This window comes from Wolffia australiana, chromosome 5 (assembly GCF_029677425.1).
Source record: "Wolffia australiana isolate 7733 chromosome 5, ASM2967742v1".
Taxonomy (NCBI): domain Eukaryota; kingdom Viridiplantae; phylum Streptophyta; class Magnoliopsida; order Alismatales; family Araceae; genus Wolffia; species Wolffia australiana.
Genome location: NC_135839.1, coordinates 8,626,598 through 8,643,993, shown reverse-complemented (window position 1 = coordinate 8,643,993; position 17,396 = coordinate 8,626,598). Strand labels below are relative to the sequence as shown.

The following is a 17,396-nucleotide window of genomic DNA, read 5'->3' as shown; positions in this document are numbered from 1 at the left end:
CTTTGGTCTTCGATAGAAAAGGTTATTAGAGCATCAAGCGGGATATCCTCGTTCAGTTCTTGTTGGGGGGGGGGACTGACTTGGCTTATCCCATCTCAACCTGGTTGAATCGATACAATGCTCCTGCCCTATCGTTTCTGTTATACTAATCTTGGTTCTCATCTTCTCCCTCTGTATAATTAGATGTGACATTGTTGGGCCTTAAATAAAGGCAGCCGTTTGGGCTCCCTTTGCCTCTCGTAAGAGCTGATCAGGTTGGGGTCTTAACAGTCTTCCATGAAATTCTTACCCCAGGTATGGGTGTGAGAGCCATGCTGATATTCCTAGACAGATCCATGGCATTTTTTAGCCAGGCACTGCCTCCTATGACGTGGAATGACTCGGCATATGTACTCTTGCTACTCACCATCATCCTTGCCATCCATACATGTTGGCACTACTTCATGTTCAGGTCGTTCATTATCAACACTGATCAATCTGGTGTGAAGTATGTGCTCAACAAAGTGAACTCCACAGGGAATATCATTTTCTGCTCTTCAAACTGATGGGTTATCAGTTCATCATCCAACACAAGGCAAATGTAACAAGGTCTCTGGCAGCCTGTCTTATTTGTGGGCATTTGAGGAGGGCCAGCTCCTCGTCATTTCCTCCCTACATGGGGAGGCTGGGGCACAGTTTTGGTTGAAGTGGCCCAAGACCCCCTACTCCAGAGTATAGCACTAAGGATGTGCAAGGGTACATTGAACAACTCTCATTACTCTATCATCGGTAATGCTCTGCTTTATGATGGCAGGGATGTAGTGCTCTCTTTGTCAGCTGAAGATGAGGATCTTTGGCTGGCTTCTAGCACGAAGAAGACTAATGACAAGAGTCTTTTGCAAAAGGCTATTATCCCTAGACATTGGCACAATGCCTGCTATGCTCTAATGGGGAAGAAGACTGAAATCATCTATTCTTTGAGTGCTCATTTGCTCACACGATTTGGGCCTGTCAAGTATTATCACAGTTGAAGGTTGACATCTGAAGAAATTTTCTGGGACTCAGTCCAGAATTGCAGAGGCAGAGGAAATGAAGGTAGCCAATCATTGGTAGTGTTGTGGGCCATTTGGTTGCGCATCAAAACGAGGTGCTGATCAGGGGAAGAATGGCGTCTACAGATAGAGCCATACACAAAGTGGAGGGTTTAAAGGCGACATGGCTCCAGCGGGCGACTGGCTGGGAGGGGAGGATTTTAATATGATCGGATTGAGGGTTTAAAGGGACTGTAAGGTCCTGATGGGGGGTTCACCAATTCATCGGGTGTACACCCTTTTTATATTTCTCAAAAAAAAGCTCTCTTTGTCAGCCAATGTCTGACAGATTCTTGAAGAGTGCCATGGCTGTGCAGTGGGAGGATGAGGTGAATTTTTACGAACCACCAGATCATAAAGCAGAAGTTTCTTTTCGTGGGAATGGAATGTGACATGAATGCGTGTCAGCAATTCATGACCTCTTCCTTAGCTTTGACAGGTCTCCTCCAGCCTCTCCCTATGCTGGAACATATTGGGACATTTCCATCGACTTTGTTGAAGTTTTAACCTAATTGGGAGAATTCGCTCCATTCTGATGCTGGTGAACTGACTGAACAAGTTCATCCACTTTATTGGTTTTAGGATCCAGATGTGGCTGATCATTTTTCCGAAGAAGTGATGAAGATATAGAGGTTCCCTTTTTATATCTTCTCCAACAAAGTAAATGCATTTAGGATAGCATTCTGTAATGAATTATACTCCCCACAAGGAACAAGCTTAAAATGCAGCTTGGCTTATCACTCACAGATGGACAGCCAGACAGAGGTGACCAACTGCAGTCTTGAGGCTTACCTTCGATAGTTTGCAGCACGCCAGGCCTGTTGATTGAGTGAATCGTAGCTATGCGCAGAGCTCAACTATACCATCAGCTTCTATTCGAGCATCAAGATGTCTATGTTCCAAGCCATATATGGGACTCGATCCCCCAAGTATCAACCATTTTGTCTTATCCCCACTCTGTTGGATGCAACACTCTGTTCGATAGTTGACAAACTCTGGAAAGACAAGCCCCTGACCTTCTTCGGGTGCATCTTCAGTGTGTGATAGCCGCAATCAAGACTCGTCTGACCAGTACTGTTGCAATGTGGAATCTGCGATGGTCAGCCCCGTTTACTTGAAGCTAGGAAGTTTATTGAGTGTTGTTCTCATTGATACTGTTCAGGCTCATAACATGATCCTACCGCATGAACTCCCTCTCCAGAGCCAGTCGTTCAAGGATAGGTTTCTGGCTCTTCAGGCCGTACAAGATTGTCCACCTGATTGGCTTGGTCGCCTTCACTTGAACTTTCCCCATGAGGTGTGCATTCATCTTGTTTTCCATGTATCACAACTTCGTTGTGCTCTGGTCCCCCAATACTGTCTTCAACCATTGCCTGTAGCTCTTTCAGACAGAAATGGTGTTTGATACCTGAGAAGCGCACTTCTTTCTTCCTCCCCCCACCCCTCCTCTCTGTAGGACTCCTTTTGACCCGTCGGAATGCCTTGCCTGACTTTGAAGCATCATGGAAACTCACATCCACCTTCTGTGACCAATTTCGTGACCTCCAGATTGAGGACGAGCTGGTGAAAATAGGGGAGATTATTGATGTAACTCACTCCGGTATCCATGAGTGTTGAAGTCTCAAGAAGGGCCAGCAGGACCAGGAGTGACCCTCCCGAAGCATATAATGCCCTCTGCCACAGAGGGACAGGAAATGAGACATTGTGAGTTGCCTCCTTGATCTGTGCCCCTCTCATCTCCCTCCTCTTGATCCTTCACCCGCTGGCACAGCAGGTTCCCTTTCTCCTCATAAGCTCCAGCAGCACCATCTCTGTGGGTCACATATCCCGCACATTTCCCTTCTGTCCCACTCTCTTTCCTCACACAGAAGCCGTCTCATTCACTGTTCATCCTACTATCCCCCTCTGGAATCTAATTGGGCTCATTTATCTTGGAAAAAGTTTGTGGGTCAAGCATTAAATCAAATTACATTCAGTAAGAATCATGTTGAGACCTGAACTATTCACTAGTGTGGCTCTTGGGGCTGCGTCAATTCTTCCAATGTGAAGCTCACAATAATGAAGAAATTTGAAATATACGTTTGTAAATATTTGTGCCCTCTTTGGGTAACTAAACAACCCTCTGAAGGTGCCCTTAAAGCTTTAGGATCTTGTTTTTCTGAACGAGGATAAGTTGCACTTAAAGGCTTTCTGTTTGTCAAGAGGAGATGAGTTCTTATCTAGACTGAGGGAAGAATATGGAATGTTTATCAAGAGGAGAGAAGCCCTTTGACGGGGAAGTAGGGAGGGGATTTATATCGTGAATAGCTGATATGCTGGTTTCACTCCTGAGATACTGATTTTTTTTTTTGAATAACAAAAAAGGCAGTCACCCGAAAAGGGTTGGTAACCACCCTCCGATTACTCCTGAGATACTGATGCATACATGATGATGTCATAAGTTTGGTTGCTCAAGAACCATTTATCCAATTGGTTGAAAACATGTTGATTCAATGGCTTGACTATTTAAAGAAACAAGAGACTGTCAATGGTGAGCTTAGTTATTAGAATCTGCATTATGATATGACTGATCTACTTTGCGCAGCTGCTCAAGTTGGATCATAAGTTTTTCCAGGCTCATTGTATTCATGGACAGTTTTCTGATAAATTGGGGTTAGTCAAATCACCGAGGTTGCTCATGTATAGTTATGTCAAATGTCATCGCTCTTGTGTAGCTATGTCAAATGCAATGATTCACAATGTACAGGTAGCTGGGAGCCTTGTGATGGTTTTCCTTTGCAGTTTCCAAGTCATTTCCTGATGTCATGTTGCTTTTACTCACGACAAACAGTTTCGGTTTTTTGAGACTCTTCATCCAAAAGGCATTGCGTTGAACTTGACATGGCTGTACTGTGTTTTGAATGCTCTTTTATGGATATCCTTGTTTTATGGAATGGATACATAGTCAAAAGCCGCATCTTTATTTAGCGTGTAAGACAAGACTGGAGAAACAACTATTAGACAGCTATGTTTTGAATGCTCTTTTATGGATATCCTTGTCTTATGGAATGGATACATAGTCAAAAACTGCATCTTTATTTTAACTTGTAAGACAAGACTGGGGAAACAACTATTGGACTGCTGGATGATATCCAGATCCATGACCCCTTGGGTAAGACTTTCCACCGTATTTTTTGTGAAAATGGGAATATCTATAAGGAGATATGTTTGCAGGCTTTGATGCAGGGATCGAATAAATTTTATGGTCCCAAACAAGGCAATAATCGAGAGAAAGGGAATATACTCCTGCAGTTGCTGCAGAGTAATAATGATTGATGTTCTCTGTCCTTCAGATAGACAAAACCGAGTCTTGATGATCAGGTGGAAAGGACTAAAATTATTCAAATTAAAAGGTTCAGAAGAGATAGAATCATATTAGCGGATATTCCTGTCACAACTGTCTATATGATCCATTTCCGTACCAAATACCGAATTTGTGGCTTGGTTGAATTGGGCAACTTAATGAGGGAACCTTATTCTGATTAGTGAAGTTGAAAATCAGCCCTTCATCTGTCAAGATCCTCATTTTAAGATTTCTGATGGATCCCCATAATTTTAAGGCTCCATGTGATATTGGGGGAGCAGCTTTAGTTAAGGCATGGATTGCGAATTGCTTAGGGCTTTGGTGAAGGCATGGATTGCGAGTATCCAAAACATTCAAATTGCTTTCAGCTTCAAAGTAGTCCATGATTTCCAGTATGTCATTTGATTTTTTTTTTGAATGATAAAATGCAGACACCCGAAAAGATCGGTGACCACCCAATGTGTACATGACTCAAGCCCTAAGGCTCAATTGCAAAAGTGATTAACTTCGCCCCCCTCCAATCCTGACTCTGGGGAAACATGCCTCCATGAGACCCTCCACCTCATGGATTAGCCCGTCCGTATAGGCTGTTCCACCTCGAAATATCACTTCGTTTCGGTGGCGCCAAATTCCCCAAAGCACTGTCATCGCTTTGCCCTCCTCTTCATTTCGACTGGCACCAAGTCTCTGCATTGACTCCCAAAAGGCCTCTTCTGAGGTCGTGATCACCACCGCCTGAGCTCGTGTGGCCCATATCATATGAGCAAAAGGGCATCCAAAAAATAGATGGTTGCAGTCCTCTTCTCCTCCTGTGCATAATACACATTCCGTTGGTGCGTCAGGGAACATTTTTCTTCGAAAACTTCGTGTTGCCAGTCTCTTTCGAAGTAGAAGCCACCCGGAGAGCTTTACTTTCAGTGGGACCTTTAGGCGCCTTATCATCCGGAATGCCGGGGAAGTCTCTGAGTTTTCTGTGTTTCCCTGACGAATCCCCTCGTAGGCTTTCTGCACTTTAAAAGGAACATTGGTCCAGTCCCAACCATCTTTTTTGTCCTGACTGGGACGAAACTGATTCAAAGCTTGTTGCATCTCCAAGAGGTCCGCCGCTCTTCTGTCTGATAGGGCACCCACGAATCTCAGATTCCATGTGTCATCCCAACACTCCCCCACTGTAGTCTCAGCTCATTGCGCTAGCGCCCATAGCCTCGGGAATTTTCTTTCAGGGTCCACATGTCGACCAGTGGTGTGACCAGAAGCGAAACCTCGAGCCATCTCCTAGTCGGGCTGAGTAGAAATCTCGAACTTTGGGGAAGATTTTCCTGTAGCCTTGCCAAAACGGTGACGCCCCCCTAAACGTAGCCGTTTTCTCATCCCAATTTAGGCCCTCGCCGTAGTTGTCTCTCAAGATCTGAATGATTTGATCCTTGCTTGGTTGCATGATCCTTGTTACCCATTTCGCTAAAAGGGCCGTATTCATGCTTTGGATGTGCAGCACACCCAAGCCTCCCAGCTTGAGGGGTTTGTAAATGGTGTCCCAAGCGACCAGAGCAAGTCCTCGGCTCTGATCATTTCCGGATCCCTTCCAGAAAAAGCGTCTCATCTGGCTTTCGAGTCTCTGACTGATCCCAACTGGCATCTTGTACACAGAAAGATGAAAGATAGGAATAGCTGACAGTACTGATCTTAATAGCACCAGCCGGCCGCCTCAGGATAGCACCTTAGCTTGCCATCCTTCCAGCCGACGCTCGACTTTCTCAATCACTGGCTGCCAGTCGGCCTTAGTCAACCGCCCTCGGGTCAGTGGCAGTCCCAAATATCTCATAGGGAGGCTGCCTATTGGTGTTCCCAGTGCTCTGGTACATTGTGCCATCTCCTCTTGGGGAAGATTCTGACTCAGAAATGCTGATTTGGCCCGGTTTACACGTAAGCCTGAGAAGTCTGCAAATAAATCGATAAGCATGGACAAATTTTTTGTCTCTTCCACCGAGCCTTCGATAAAGAAAATGGTATCCTCCGCATACTGCAGCAGAGGTATTCCCTCAGGGTGGCTCTGCATTTGGTAGCCCCTCAAGAGGCTATGCAAGCAGGCCATGTTAGTACATGTGGCTAATGCATCTACCGCTAATACGAACAGAAGGGGTTTGAGTGGCCATCCTTGTCTGACTTCCCTTTGCGGTTGTATAAATCCACCCTCTGGCCTCCCGTTCACTAACACTGAAAAGGAGTGTGTTGTAATACATCTCTTCATCCACGAGATCCATTCACTAGGAAGCCCTAGTCCAATGTGTCATATGCCTTGGTGAAATCAACCTTCCAATGAAGCCTTTGATTTTTTGTCTTCTCCAAGCCGCTAAAATCTCGCCTGCTGCAACACAACTGTCGACTAGTTGCCACCCTGGGATAAATGCTGATTGGGAGGGTCCTACAAGCTCCCCAATCACCCTCCTCATTCTATTGGCCAAGACCTTGGCGATGATTAGGTAAATGGAGTTGGACAGAGAAATAGGGAGGAAGTCTTCAATTCTTTCGGCGCCTTGGTGCTTAGGTATAAGGATCAGGTAGGCTCTATTTAGTCTCTCCATGCTGCGCGACCCTTGGCGGAATTCTTCAAGCGTGGCCATTACATCTGAACCTACCAGCTCCCAGAATTCATTATAGAAGAAGACTGGCATGCCATCCGGACCTGGCACTCCTTCTGCGTTGAGACCTTTAATTGCCGCCTTGACCTCTACCTCCGAGAAAGGGCTGATTAATTCTAATTTACGCAAAGGATCCAGTAGTCTGATCCCCCGACTGCACCACGTCCACCTATTGCGTCTGCCCTCATTATAGAAAGCTCGAAAATGGTCTGCAACTGCCTTTCCCACCCCTTGCGCTCCAACATGTTCTTGGCCTCCCACCGACACTCTCTATATACTATTTCTCCGACGTCTTCCATTTGCGGTGACATGAAAAAATCTCGTGTTTGCATCGCCAACCTTTTGCCACAGCTGCCTGGATCTTTGTCTCCAATCCATCTCAAGCTTCTTGTCTTCCCCCATTACCACCCCCCTCCACTTTCTTCTCTCATGTGCCTCCTCTTCGTCCAGGAATCTCGTGCCCTCTAGGTCGCCCAGACATTTGATACTGCTAAGGGCCTCGTTCCTAGATATCTTTCGCTGCCCGTACACTCGTTTCCGAAATTCCTCCAAGTGATGTCGGAGTGCCTGCAGCTTGGTGGCTAATGTCTCTGCTTCAGATAGTAGTCGGGGTTGTGATGACCACTTGTCTTTCACCTCTTATTTGAAGCCCACCTCTTGTAGCCACGACTTGTCCAGCTTGAAACAAGGGGATCTCCTAGTCATCTCGTTGCAGTCCCATGCTATCGGTGTATCGCCAGGACATGGGGCGGGGAAGTGATCTCACTTCTGCTAAAGGGAAGCATTCTGCTAGCTCTACTGAGCACAGAAATCGGTCTAGACACGACATTCTGTTGCGTCCCGTTGTGCTTCTCCACGTATAAGTGCAGTTGGTGGGCCCCATTTCTTGCAGTGATGTCTTTGCAATCAAAGCCCAGAAATCTTCTGAGTCAGGATCCTGCTCTCCAGCTTCATTTGGTCTGTCCCTTGTCTCTAGTGTCACATTGAAGTCGCCCCCCAGTAGCAGAGGGTACCCGCTGAAAGTGTTCGTTAGTTCAGCCAGCTCTCTCCATAGGCCTCTTCTTCTCTGGATGTTGGCTGGACCGTATATCGAGGCTACGACCAATTTGAAATTGTCGCTCTAACGCTTCAATTTGGTCGCTGCAGCAAACTGCCCTGTCCATGTTGCCACTTTTGTGAACAAGGCCTCATTCCATGCTATAAGTACTCCACCGGACCGTCCAACCGCATTGACTGCTAGGAACCCCTCTAGGAAACCTCTGCCCACTTCATTCCACTCCTTAGCCCCGCAACGTTCAAGCATGGTTTCTTGTAAGCATACCACTGTGGCCCCCCATTCTCTTAAGTAGCCTCCCATTACAGGACGAATCCCTTCGTCCCGGAGGCCTCGAACGTTCCATGACATACACTTCATATTAATCTTTTATTTTTTCCCCCGCCGTCGCCCAGAGTCAGCTTCAGTCCCATCGTATGCCGGATCACTTGAGCCCGAGGGGTCATAATCGAACCCTCTTCTGCAACTTTTTCAACTCCGGCAGACTCCATGACCCTGCAACTGGATGACCCCAAGGGTTCCTTGCCTTTCCCTTGTGCCCCGTAGTCTCCTTTCCCTCTTTCATTTTTAACGTTGCTCTTGGTCATAAATTCCGCGGCCAGAAGCACTCGTCCACTTTTACCTGCTTTGGCCCATGCGACGATTCGCTTATCCTGGTGTATGCCGAGCTTCTTTCGCTTGTAGACAAGACTATCTGGGCCTTTCTCTCCCTTTTTGCTTGGCCTCAGGTTTCTGTCGGTTGTATTACTGCAGCCCTGTCGCTCGGGTCCCTCTCCCGATTTAGCCTCGCCCTGAGGGGGTAACCCTTCCACTGCCTCCTCTGCGTGGGTCATCGTGTCCGGGCACTTGGTCTCGTCACCCATCCTTGCCTTGATTTGTGATGTCTCCACCGTGACCTTAGACTCAGGCCTCTGCTGCCCCTGAGCGGAAATTTGGTCGCGTGTTGTGTCAATATCAACCCGTCGATTTCCATCCGTTTGGTTGTCTTCCGTCTCCACGATTGCAGCTGATTGGAGACAGCCCAGATTGACTATGACGTCCTTTGCGCTAGACGTCTCTCCCTCTTGGTGGAGCGCCTTTGAATACTTTATCGTCTCACTGCCCAGTATTCCCCCCATTGGTGGTGGCGGCGGGGGTGGTATAGTGGCGATTCTGATTTCAAAAATGCCATCCGGGCCCCATAGGTTTAGAATAGGTGGTGGGGATGATGCGTGTCTCCCTTCCACTTCTAGAAGCACGATGTTGGGGTCATCGGACTCCAAACCGTCAGATATGATATGCCTTAGGGTGCCCAAAGGACGGACTAGCGCCTACCCTATCTGATGCCCCATAGGGATGCCACGGGCTACAATGATGGATATGTGAGTAGGTCTCCTGGCCGATCCGTCCCCTGGCAGTACCGGACGCCATTTAAGCCTTCCATCTCCAACCACCTGTTCCCAGCCTATTGCCTCTATGTAGGCTGCCATGGAGATCCCCCTCAGGAAGAACTGTCCGCAGTCGAGGAGCCATACTTCAGGTTTATCCAGGGTTGTAAATTTTTCCAGCTGCCCCCGATGTACCTCTAATAGCGAAGGAGCTCCCTTCGTGATTTCTCCAATTAGGCAACCCATGCGGGCCCCCTGCTGTCTGCTCATATTGTTAGGCGGCAAATAGGCTTGAGTCGCTGGTTGGGGGGCTGTCTTGCCCCTCGCGATGACGGAAATTTGAGTCTTGGCATCTTCTCTATCTCTCCCCGCGCATTCAGCTTTCTGATGTCCTACCCCTTTACATTTGAGGCATACCACGCTTCCCCGACACTCCCTCGCTCTGTGTCCACTTCTCAGACATTTGTAACTTGCTTCTGTACTTTCTGCTTTTTCTCTCTGCGGGGGGGCGGGGGGGGGGGTGCCGGTTTCTCCGTCTCCTTGGTCCCACCACCACCCATCCGTCAATCTCCTCCACTTGCAGTGTGTGTGCTTCCCCAAATTTTACGGCAGTTGCATACGACCGGATAGGCTTGTCGTCGTCTTTTCGGCATTTCCCCCCCTCGGCATTGTTGGTGGGGTGCTCTTGTGCGGGATTTTCATTTTGCGTGCGGCCCTCCACGGGATCTGCTTGTGGCGCTACACTTCGGACGTCTCTTTTCCGTGACGGTATCTCTTTCGCGGATCCCACCCACTGCAATGTAATCTAATTTACCCTCCGGTGGTTGCTTCTAGCTCGCCTTCGGATTCCCTCTCGTGTCTGTGCGCGAAGTACAACATCTCTCTCGCGTCCTCTGGGAAGATTGCGAGGCGGGTACGCCCCAAAGCTTTTGTTGCAACCTTGGCTCCTTCCCCTTTCTTCGGCTTCTTGATATTGTGGACGCGCATAGTGGAAGTTCTCCCTTGATCGCAAAAACTCCCTTCCATTTGGCCAACTTCCTCTCCCGACCTTGTGGTAAAGTCTCCTGTCTGTCTCGAGAGATCGCGAGGTCGCACGGAACGTGACAAGTCCTCCTCCTTCCTCGTCGCCCAACATCTCTCATCCTCAGACGTGATCGAGCCTCCTTGTCCATGGTCTCGCCCTCTCACTTGATCATGCGGTCCTATATGCCCATTGGCGCGATTGCACTCGCCGCACCGGTGTCTCTTCGGCCCTCCTCATCAATCTCGATTGTGATCTGGCGCCATCCTTTCCCCATCGTCGCAATCTTCCCCACGACCTCTCCCTCTCGTGAGCTCTCCTTTCCCCAAACGCGCTCGCGTGATGTCGCTCTTGCCGCATCTCATCACCAAGAAACGCTGGGTCGTTGGACTGGAATTCCCGGGGTTGCTGATCTCCCGTACGCAGTGGAGACAGTCGTTGATTGCTAGACCTCAAGGTCGTCGGCTGCTCAGTCGCAAAACCACCATCAATCGCTAAGTCTCGAGGTCGCCAGTAGACATCTTGGTGCAAAGCTACTGCCTGGTTGCGAGTTCGCTGGTAGGTTGCGAAGCTCATGGTAGGTGGTCGGTCGGTCGCAAAGTCGTCGCTAGATCGCATAAGTCTCACAACTCTGCCAAAATGGTCTTCCGAAAAATCGCGAGGTCGCCGGCCTTCCCGTTTGATCCCGAGGTCGAGGTCAGGAACTCGCAATCCACCTTTGGTCGCGATCAAGATCTCGCGATCAAGAGCTCACAATCAGAAACTCGCCATCAAGCCAAGACAGGAAATGGTCTATTGGTGAGATGCCGGTAGGTCATGCAGTCGCCGGTCGCGAAGGCGCCGGCCGGTCGAGGGATCGCTGGCTGATCACGAAGGCGCCGGCCGGTCGCTAAGGCGCTGGCAGGTCGCGAGATCGCCGGCCGTTCGGAAATGGCCAGTCGTTAGATCCCCAATCAATCTTGTTTCTCCTGTGTCATTTGATATTTACCTCTCTATCTCAACTTTGATTTCTGGCTCTTATCTGCGGAGGTGTGTGCTCTCATCAACATTCTATGGTAAATGTGTGAGAAAGTTTGTCAGGTCCTTGAACACTGATCAATATTCAGATACTGAACCCTTCTTTTAGGTTCATGAGTTCCCGGGAAGATTAGTTTCCAAAGTGATATTTTAGCTGTCGATGCAGGAAGGAAGAATAGCAGACAGAAAAGATAAAAATGGCTCACTTTTCTACTCCAAATGAAATGGATATATCCAGGAGAGTATTGGGCTGGATAATTCACAACCGAATATGAGTTAAAACGGTCAAATATAATGGTTGTATAATGCCTCAAGCTGTGTGTAGCCCATGAGGCTCACATGCTACATAACACTAGCACAAACTATAAAACTGAGCCTAATATGCTGTCTAAGATACAATCCACGAGGTTCTTCCTTAAAGTACACGAAATCTTCAACAACCTCTTATATCAATGAGTCAGCTAGCAATGGATATAGAGTATAATGATGGGAAAAGTTCAGGAGGATCCTAAATAAATCTCTTACCAGCTTTCCATTATGAGTGAATTGGAACTGGCGACTACAAGAACAGGATTATGGCATAAAAAATGAGAAGAATTCTTCGGAACAGCTGTTTCCCTCAGAAGTGAAAAGAGATGTTATCCAAATCTTGAATAAACTTTTCATTAGAATGAGCTGCCTCTACAAGGTTATCTGATCTCTTCTACAGATGCCCAGCAGCCTAAACCTGAACTACCGAGAAAAGAAAGATAGAGTGAGATACAATGTCACCAATATGCCCCTTTAGGCCCCAAAGGACTATCCCAAACAATACGATCTAGGGGAATTTGTGAAATCAATTCTAGTACTAACAAACCTGCCTTGAGCTCTGTGTAGAAGAACTGTACACTTTATTTTTTGGCTATACTTTTTTGGTATCCGTTCTATTTGCATGATTCTGAATGAGATATCATTTTCATGATCTCTTATGTTCCTACGTTGATATATTACCTTTTGGATTATTTACGAGGTTTTACATTTATTGGCCGATCAGTTTTTGTGAAATCTATATAATTTCAAATCACTAAGATTTATCTTGGGATTCATCTGAACTACTTTCTTACATTCCGTTTAATGTTTTTTTCTTTTGATAAATGCAGATGTTACAGCAGGAGAGGGAAGAGAAACTATCTCAGAAACTTAAAGACCTCATTCAACCATTTGTTGCAGGAAATAGAAATGAGTTTATTTCATGGGCAGACTCTGAAGCTCATCGTCTATCACAAGCTGGTAAATCCTTGATCTTTATTTTTATTGTATATTGAAAGAGTGTGGAACAGAAAAACAGGGAAAGTAAGATCCAATCCTCACAGCAAGCCTCCTTGAAGCCAGTATGGGACACTTTAGATCTCCATGAAGGGAGCTTTGGGAAGCAGAAGGGCAGAAGAGGCGAGAAAACAGAAACTTGTATTCTATCTGGCAAAAAATGGTCTAAAAACCGGAATAGAAATACATAAATAGTTATATAAAATTTTATAGGCTCTAGTCACGCCTATCACATATTTTAATCCATCTTTCAAAAAAATATCACATATTTGAATCCACAAGTGCAGGCTCTGAGTAATGTGGGGCTTTGCACTATCTCTTCTTGCTGTTATGATAGGTTAAAGTAAGAATTGTATAGCATACCAACTATGTCCACTCTGCCTAATCTCTATCCTTTCCAGGGACACCCACTCTACTGAAACACTCTTTCTATGCAACGTTCATCTTGCGAACCCTTGCCTTATCTTGTTCACGTATAAAAACTCATAGATCTATCGGAGGAGAAGTACCAATCTTTGACTTGCCCATAAGATGCAGGCAACTCGTATTGTGGAGTGCTCAAGTGATGAATCTCCTCTTCATCATTGCCAGTAATAATTATATCATCAACATAAACTATCAGGGCTACCACCACTCCTGAGGTGTTTTGGCTGAGGAACAGAGTATGATCCCCTGTGATTTGTCCATATCCCAGGTCTTTCATAGCAAGAGAAAATTTTCCGAACTATGCACGCAGGCATTGCTTCAGGCCATATAGTGCTTTCTTCAGACAGCATACTTTCCTCTCTTTTGTCTAATTAGGATTCCCAAGTTGCAGTTCCATGAAAATTTCAGACAATTCTCTATGGAGAAATGCATTCTTTACATCAAACAACAGTAATTGCCACCCCAATTTTGCTGCCACACCTATCAGTATACAGGCATTGTTCAATTTTACTCCAGGAGCAAATGTCTCCCTGTAGTCAGTTTCGCATGATTAAGTATTCTTTTGCTACAAGTCTGGCTGTATAGCTCTCCAGTGACTCATCCAGGTTGTATTTGATGGCATATGCCCACTTACGCCTGAAATTTTTTCCATTTTGTGCAATGGTAAACACTTCCTAGGTATTATTCTGTTCCAATGCTTCAGTTTCCAGCTCCATGGCTTTCTTTCACTTACAATCTTTCATTGCCGCTTCCTCAGATCTTGGTATGACTGCTTCCTAGAGCTGGGAGATAAATGTTCGATATGAAGGAGTCAACTTCTCATAGCTAGCCATAACGGTTATAGGAAAATGTAATCCATGTACTTCAGGTTCATCGTTATCTCAAGTTGACTCACCATAAGGTTGCTATTCTTTTGGGAAGCATAAAACATATCTTTTTCATTAGAGGTTACATCAGAGGAGATAAAGAACTTACCATTTCCAGGGTGATAACATTTGAACCCTTTCTGGGTTGGAGAATAGCAGAGAAAATGGATGTGTTCATTTCGAAAAAATATCAAAGATGAGCAAATAAAAGAAGCAGATCCAAGTCAGCTTAAGAAGAATAAGGGGCCAATGAGCCTACAAATAAAGTCAAGGGAATAGGCACCAGGCATCGAGTTAAGAAACAGTTGAGGTCCAGTTCAACAAGAGTGAAAAGGCTGAAGAGGAGTGATACGAACCATCCCCGTTCATGTCATAGTAACCATGCAAGGAAGCTTTATTGTCCCAATAACGTAGAATGACACATGGAAAGTCAAACGTAGTTGACAAAGGGTTATTAGACTCTATATAAAGGAGGCAGCTCGAGTTAAGAGGCGAATGAATAAGTTGTACGACCAGAGTGGGCTGGAGTGCGGTATTGCAATCGCGATCTGGAGGAGAGGACTGATCCGGCGCCTTCTCCAATCTATTGTTCTTTCCTTTCCTTTCTGATTCTCTGACAGTGAAAGCCAGAGACAGTTGTATGTTCGTTTCTCCAGTGACGTACCTACATTTTCCTCTGACATTTGATCGACCACTTGAAGGTTTGGGATTTTCTTATACCATTTTATTCCAAGATCTCACAGGGTCTTAACAAGGAGCCTGCATCCAGAAGGAAGGATAGCTAGATCCTTCCTTGTATCTAGCATTCAGCGTTTGTATATTCACCTTGTCCAAATGATCATAACTCCCTATCTTGTTCTGGTTTAAAACGATATTTGGTAAAGAGTTTCTTTCAAGAAGATAGCAGAAGGTTGAATTGTCCATTTTGATTGCCATTTTTGCCATAAAAAACATACTTAAGAGATCTGGTGACAGTTTCATACCCGGACTATGAACATGTGCATTTGCTGTACACTCAAAATTTTAATGTGGAAGGTTGGAGTGTGTTGTCATCTTTGGGAAATATTTAGACATTAGTTCTTCCAGGCTTTGAAACTCCAGCTTCTTACATGGTAGCCGATTGATTAGATATGCTGAAGTCAGCAGAGTGTCTGACTAGAAGTGAGAAGGGATCTGTCAATGAAATAATAAAGTTGGGGCGGTAGACACTATGATATGTTTCCTGGATTATATCGATGTAGAAATGGGCAGAAGTAATTGTAATTAGAAATTCAAGATAATACCAGAGATTTCCAAGAATATCACTTCTGTTCTCAAATAAGACGATGGAAGAATGATGCTAGAGAGAGATATGAAATGAAGGAGATGGAACTCAACAGACGAAGCAGATCGCTCACCTATTACTCTGAAAGGGAGGATAGCCCACTCAGCCCAAGCTACTGCTTCTGATTTTCCAAGATCTCAAGGCATCCCTCGTTTCCTTTATTTATTGGAGGGGCTCCGGTCTATTCTTCTTCTTGTGTCTCATTTGACGTGGCACGTGTGAGATGAAGACTTTGCTTCTTCTTCCTTTCCAGGTATGTATGAGTGAGCCCCGTATCACACTAAGAGCCCAATTTTTGTCTCTACCATCCCATTCTGCAGTGGGGTATTTGCGCATGAAGATTCATGTATAACTCCATGATCCAGGGAAACTCTAGACAATGTAGTGTTGAAATAGCCTCTGGAGTTACTGAGCAAAATTTCGTGAATGGGACAACATATTAATTCTTGACCATTATGAAAAAATGTTGTATCAACCTGTGAACTTCTGATTTCTTTTAAATAAATGTACCCTCGTCGTCCGCGTGCAGTCATCAATCAGAATCAAGAACCACCATTTCCTGTCTATAGGAGTTATATATGGCCCCCATATTTTTTTCAAAAAACATATGGCCCCAATACATCACTGTAGAAAAGCATTAAGGGTGAGCTACTTCTATGCTTCCAATACTGAAATGAATCACAAAATAGTTTAGTAACATCACAGGGCTCAACAAAAGACGAGACTAGTCTCCCAAAATATGAAAAGATAGATGTCCAAAACAATAATGTAGAAACTTGATCATCTTCAACTTCTCTGGTTCTTTCTCTTTCATACTCCAGCTTAGGGTTTCCCACCAACATAGCACCCCCATGATCATCTTCAACTTGCAGGAGTCCATTCTTTAGCTTAACTGATTCAATCCTTTCATTGAAGACCTTGTCAAATATAAACCACCCATCAGAATCCAGTAATGACGAGCATTTAATATTTTACCAGCCTTTGCGGAGATATAAGTTCTGTTTTAAACTTTGGCATGTGCAGGACGTCCTGAAGAAATCATCGGGTTTGTGATACGCTCTGTATCGAATTGGTAAAAAAAAATGCTGTAAATTGGACTTACAGAATATCCACGCTCTTGTTCCTTCTCTTGTAAGAACACCCCGACGTCGTCTTCGTTCTTCTCTGCAGCCACGACCCCTGAAGAGACTCATGCCGAATGCAGCCCTCTCTCCTCAAGAATACCCAGCTCCCAGAAAACAACAAAGCCTCTGTGCCCTTTCTCCTTCCCGTCACCTTTATTTATAACCTCCACTTTCTTTATTTCCTTTCTAAACTATTATTCAAGAAACTGTTAGTTATTTTGCCAGCTCAGTGCCAGCTGGCCCCTATCTTTCTGTCCTCTTCTCTTTCTTCTTTCATACATCCTTATAGGGACCGTATCAGTTTGGTAAAGACTGAGCCAATTCCTATAACACGGAGAATTTCTACTCCTGTAGTAAATCGCCATTCTCTGAGAATAACAAGAAACGTAATGGGAGAAGACTGATTGGGGGGTAGTGAAGTGGTCCGTTGCACCCTTGTCGACTACCCAATCCATTTGTAAGTGACATGATAAGAAGGCAGAAGATACAAAATGTTCCCCTGATTTAACCAGTGACGTAGAGCTAAGCATTTTTTTTTAGGCTTTCAACTTCCTCTGTCGGGCTTTCTATCTCATCCCTGGAGTTTTCTGTGACAGTTTCTGCTTGTCTGACCCCGACTTCACAGTCGTCCTTTACTCCTTTTATAGAGGCTATTGCATTGGCCTGGATTAGACGAAGTTTCCTGTGCCACTTCCAGCACCGGTCAATATTGTTTTTTTTAGAAACTATAACAAGGGATGAACACCCAATGAATCGGTGAACTTCCCATTTGGACCATAGAGGCCCTATACCATCCTTTCAATCATCTTCAAACATCTTCAATATCTCCCTTCATCCGTT

At 45.5% G+C, this 17,396-nt stretch overlaps 1 protein-coding gene across 1 annotated transcript in view; it reads left to right on the top strand.

Annotated features, from left to right (window-relative positions):
* Window positions 1-17,396, top strand: part of LOC144702963 (chaperone protein dnaJ 10-like) — a 37,150-nt gene that overhangs the window by 15,114 nt on the left and 4,640 nt on the right. Inside the window, exon 6 of the mRNA XM_078574995.1 lies at window positions 12,651-12,780. Coding sequence (XP_078431121.1) covers window positions 12,651-12,780 — 130 coding nt within the window. The remainder of the gene's footprint in view (window positions 1-12,650; window positions 12,781-17,396) is intronic.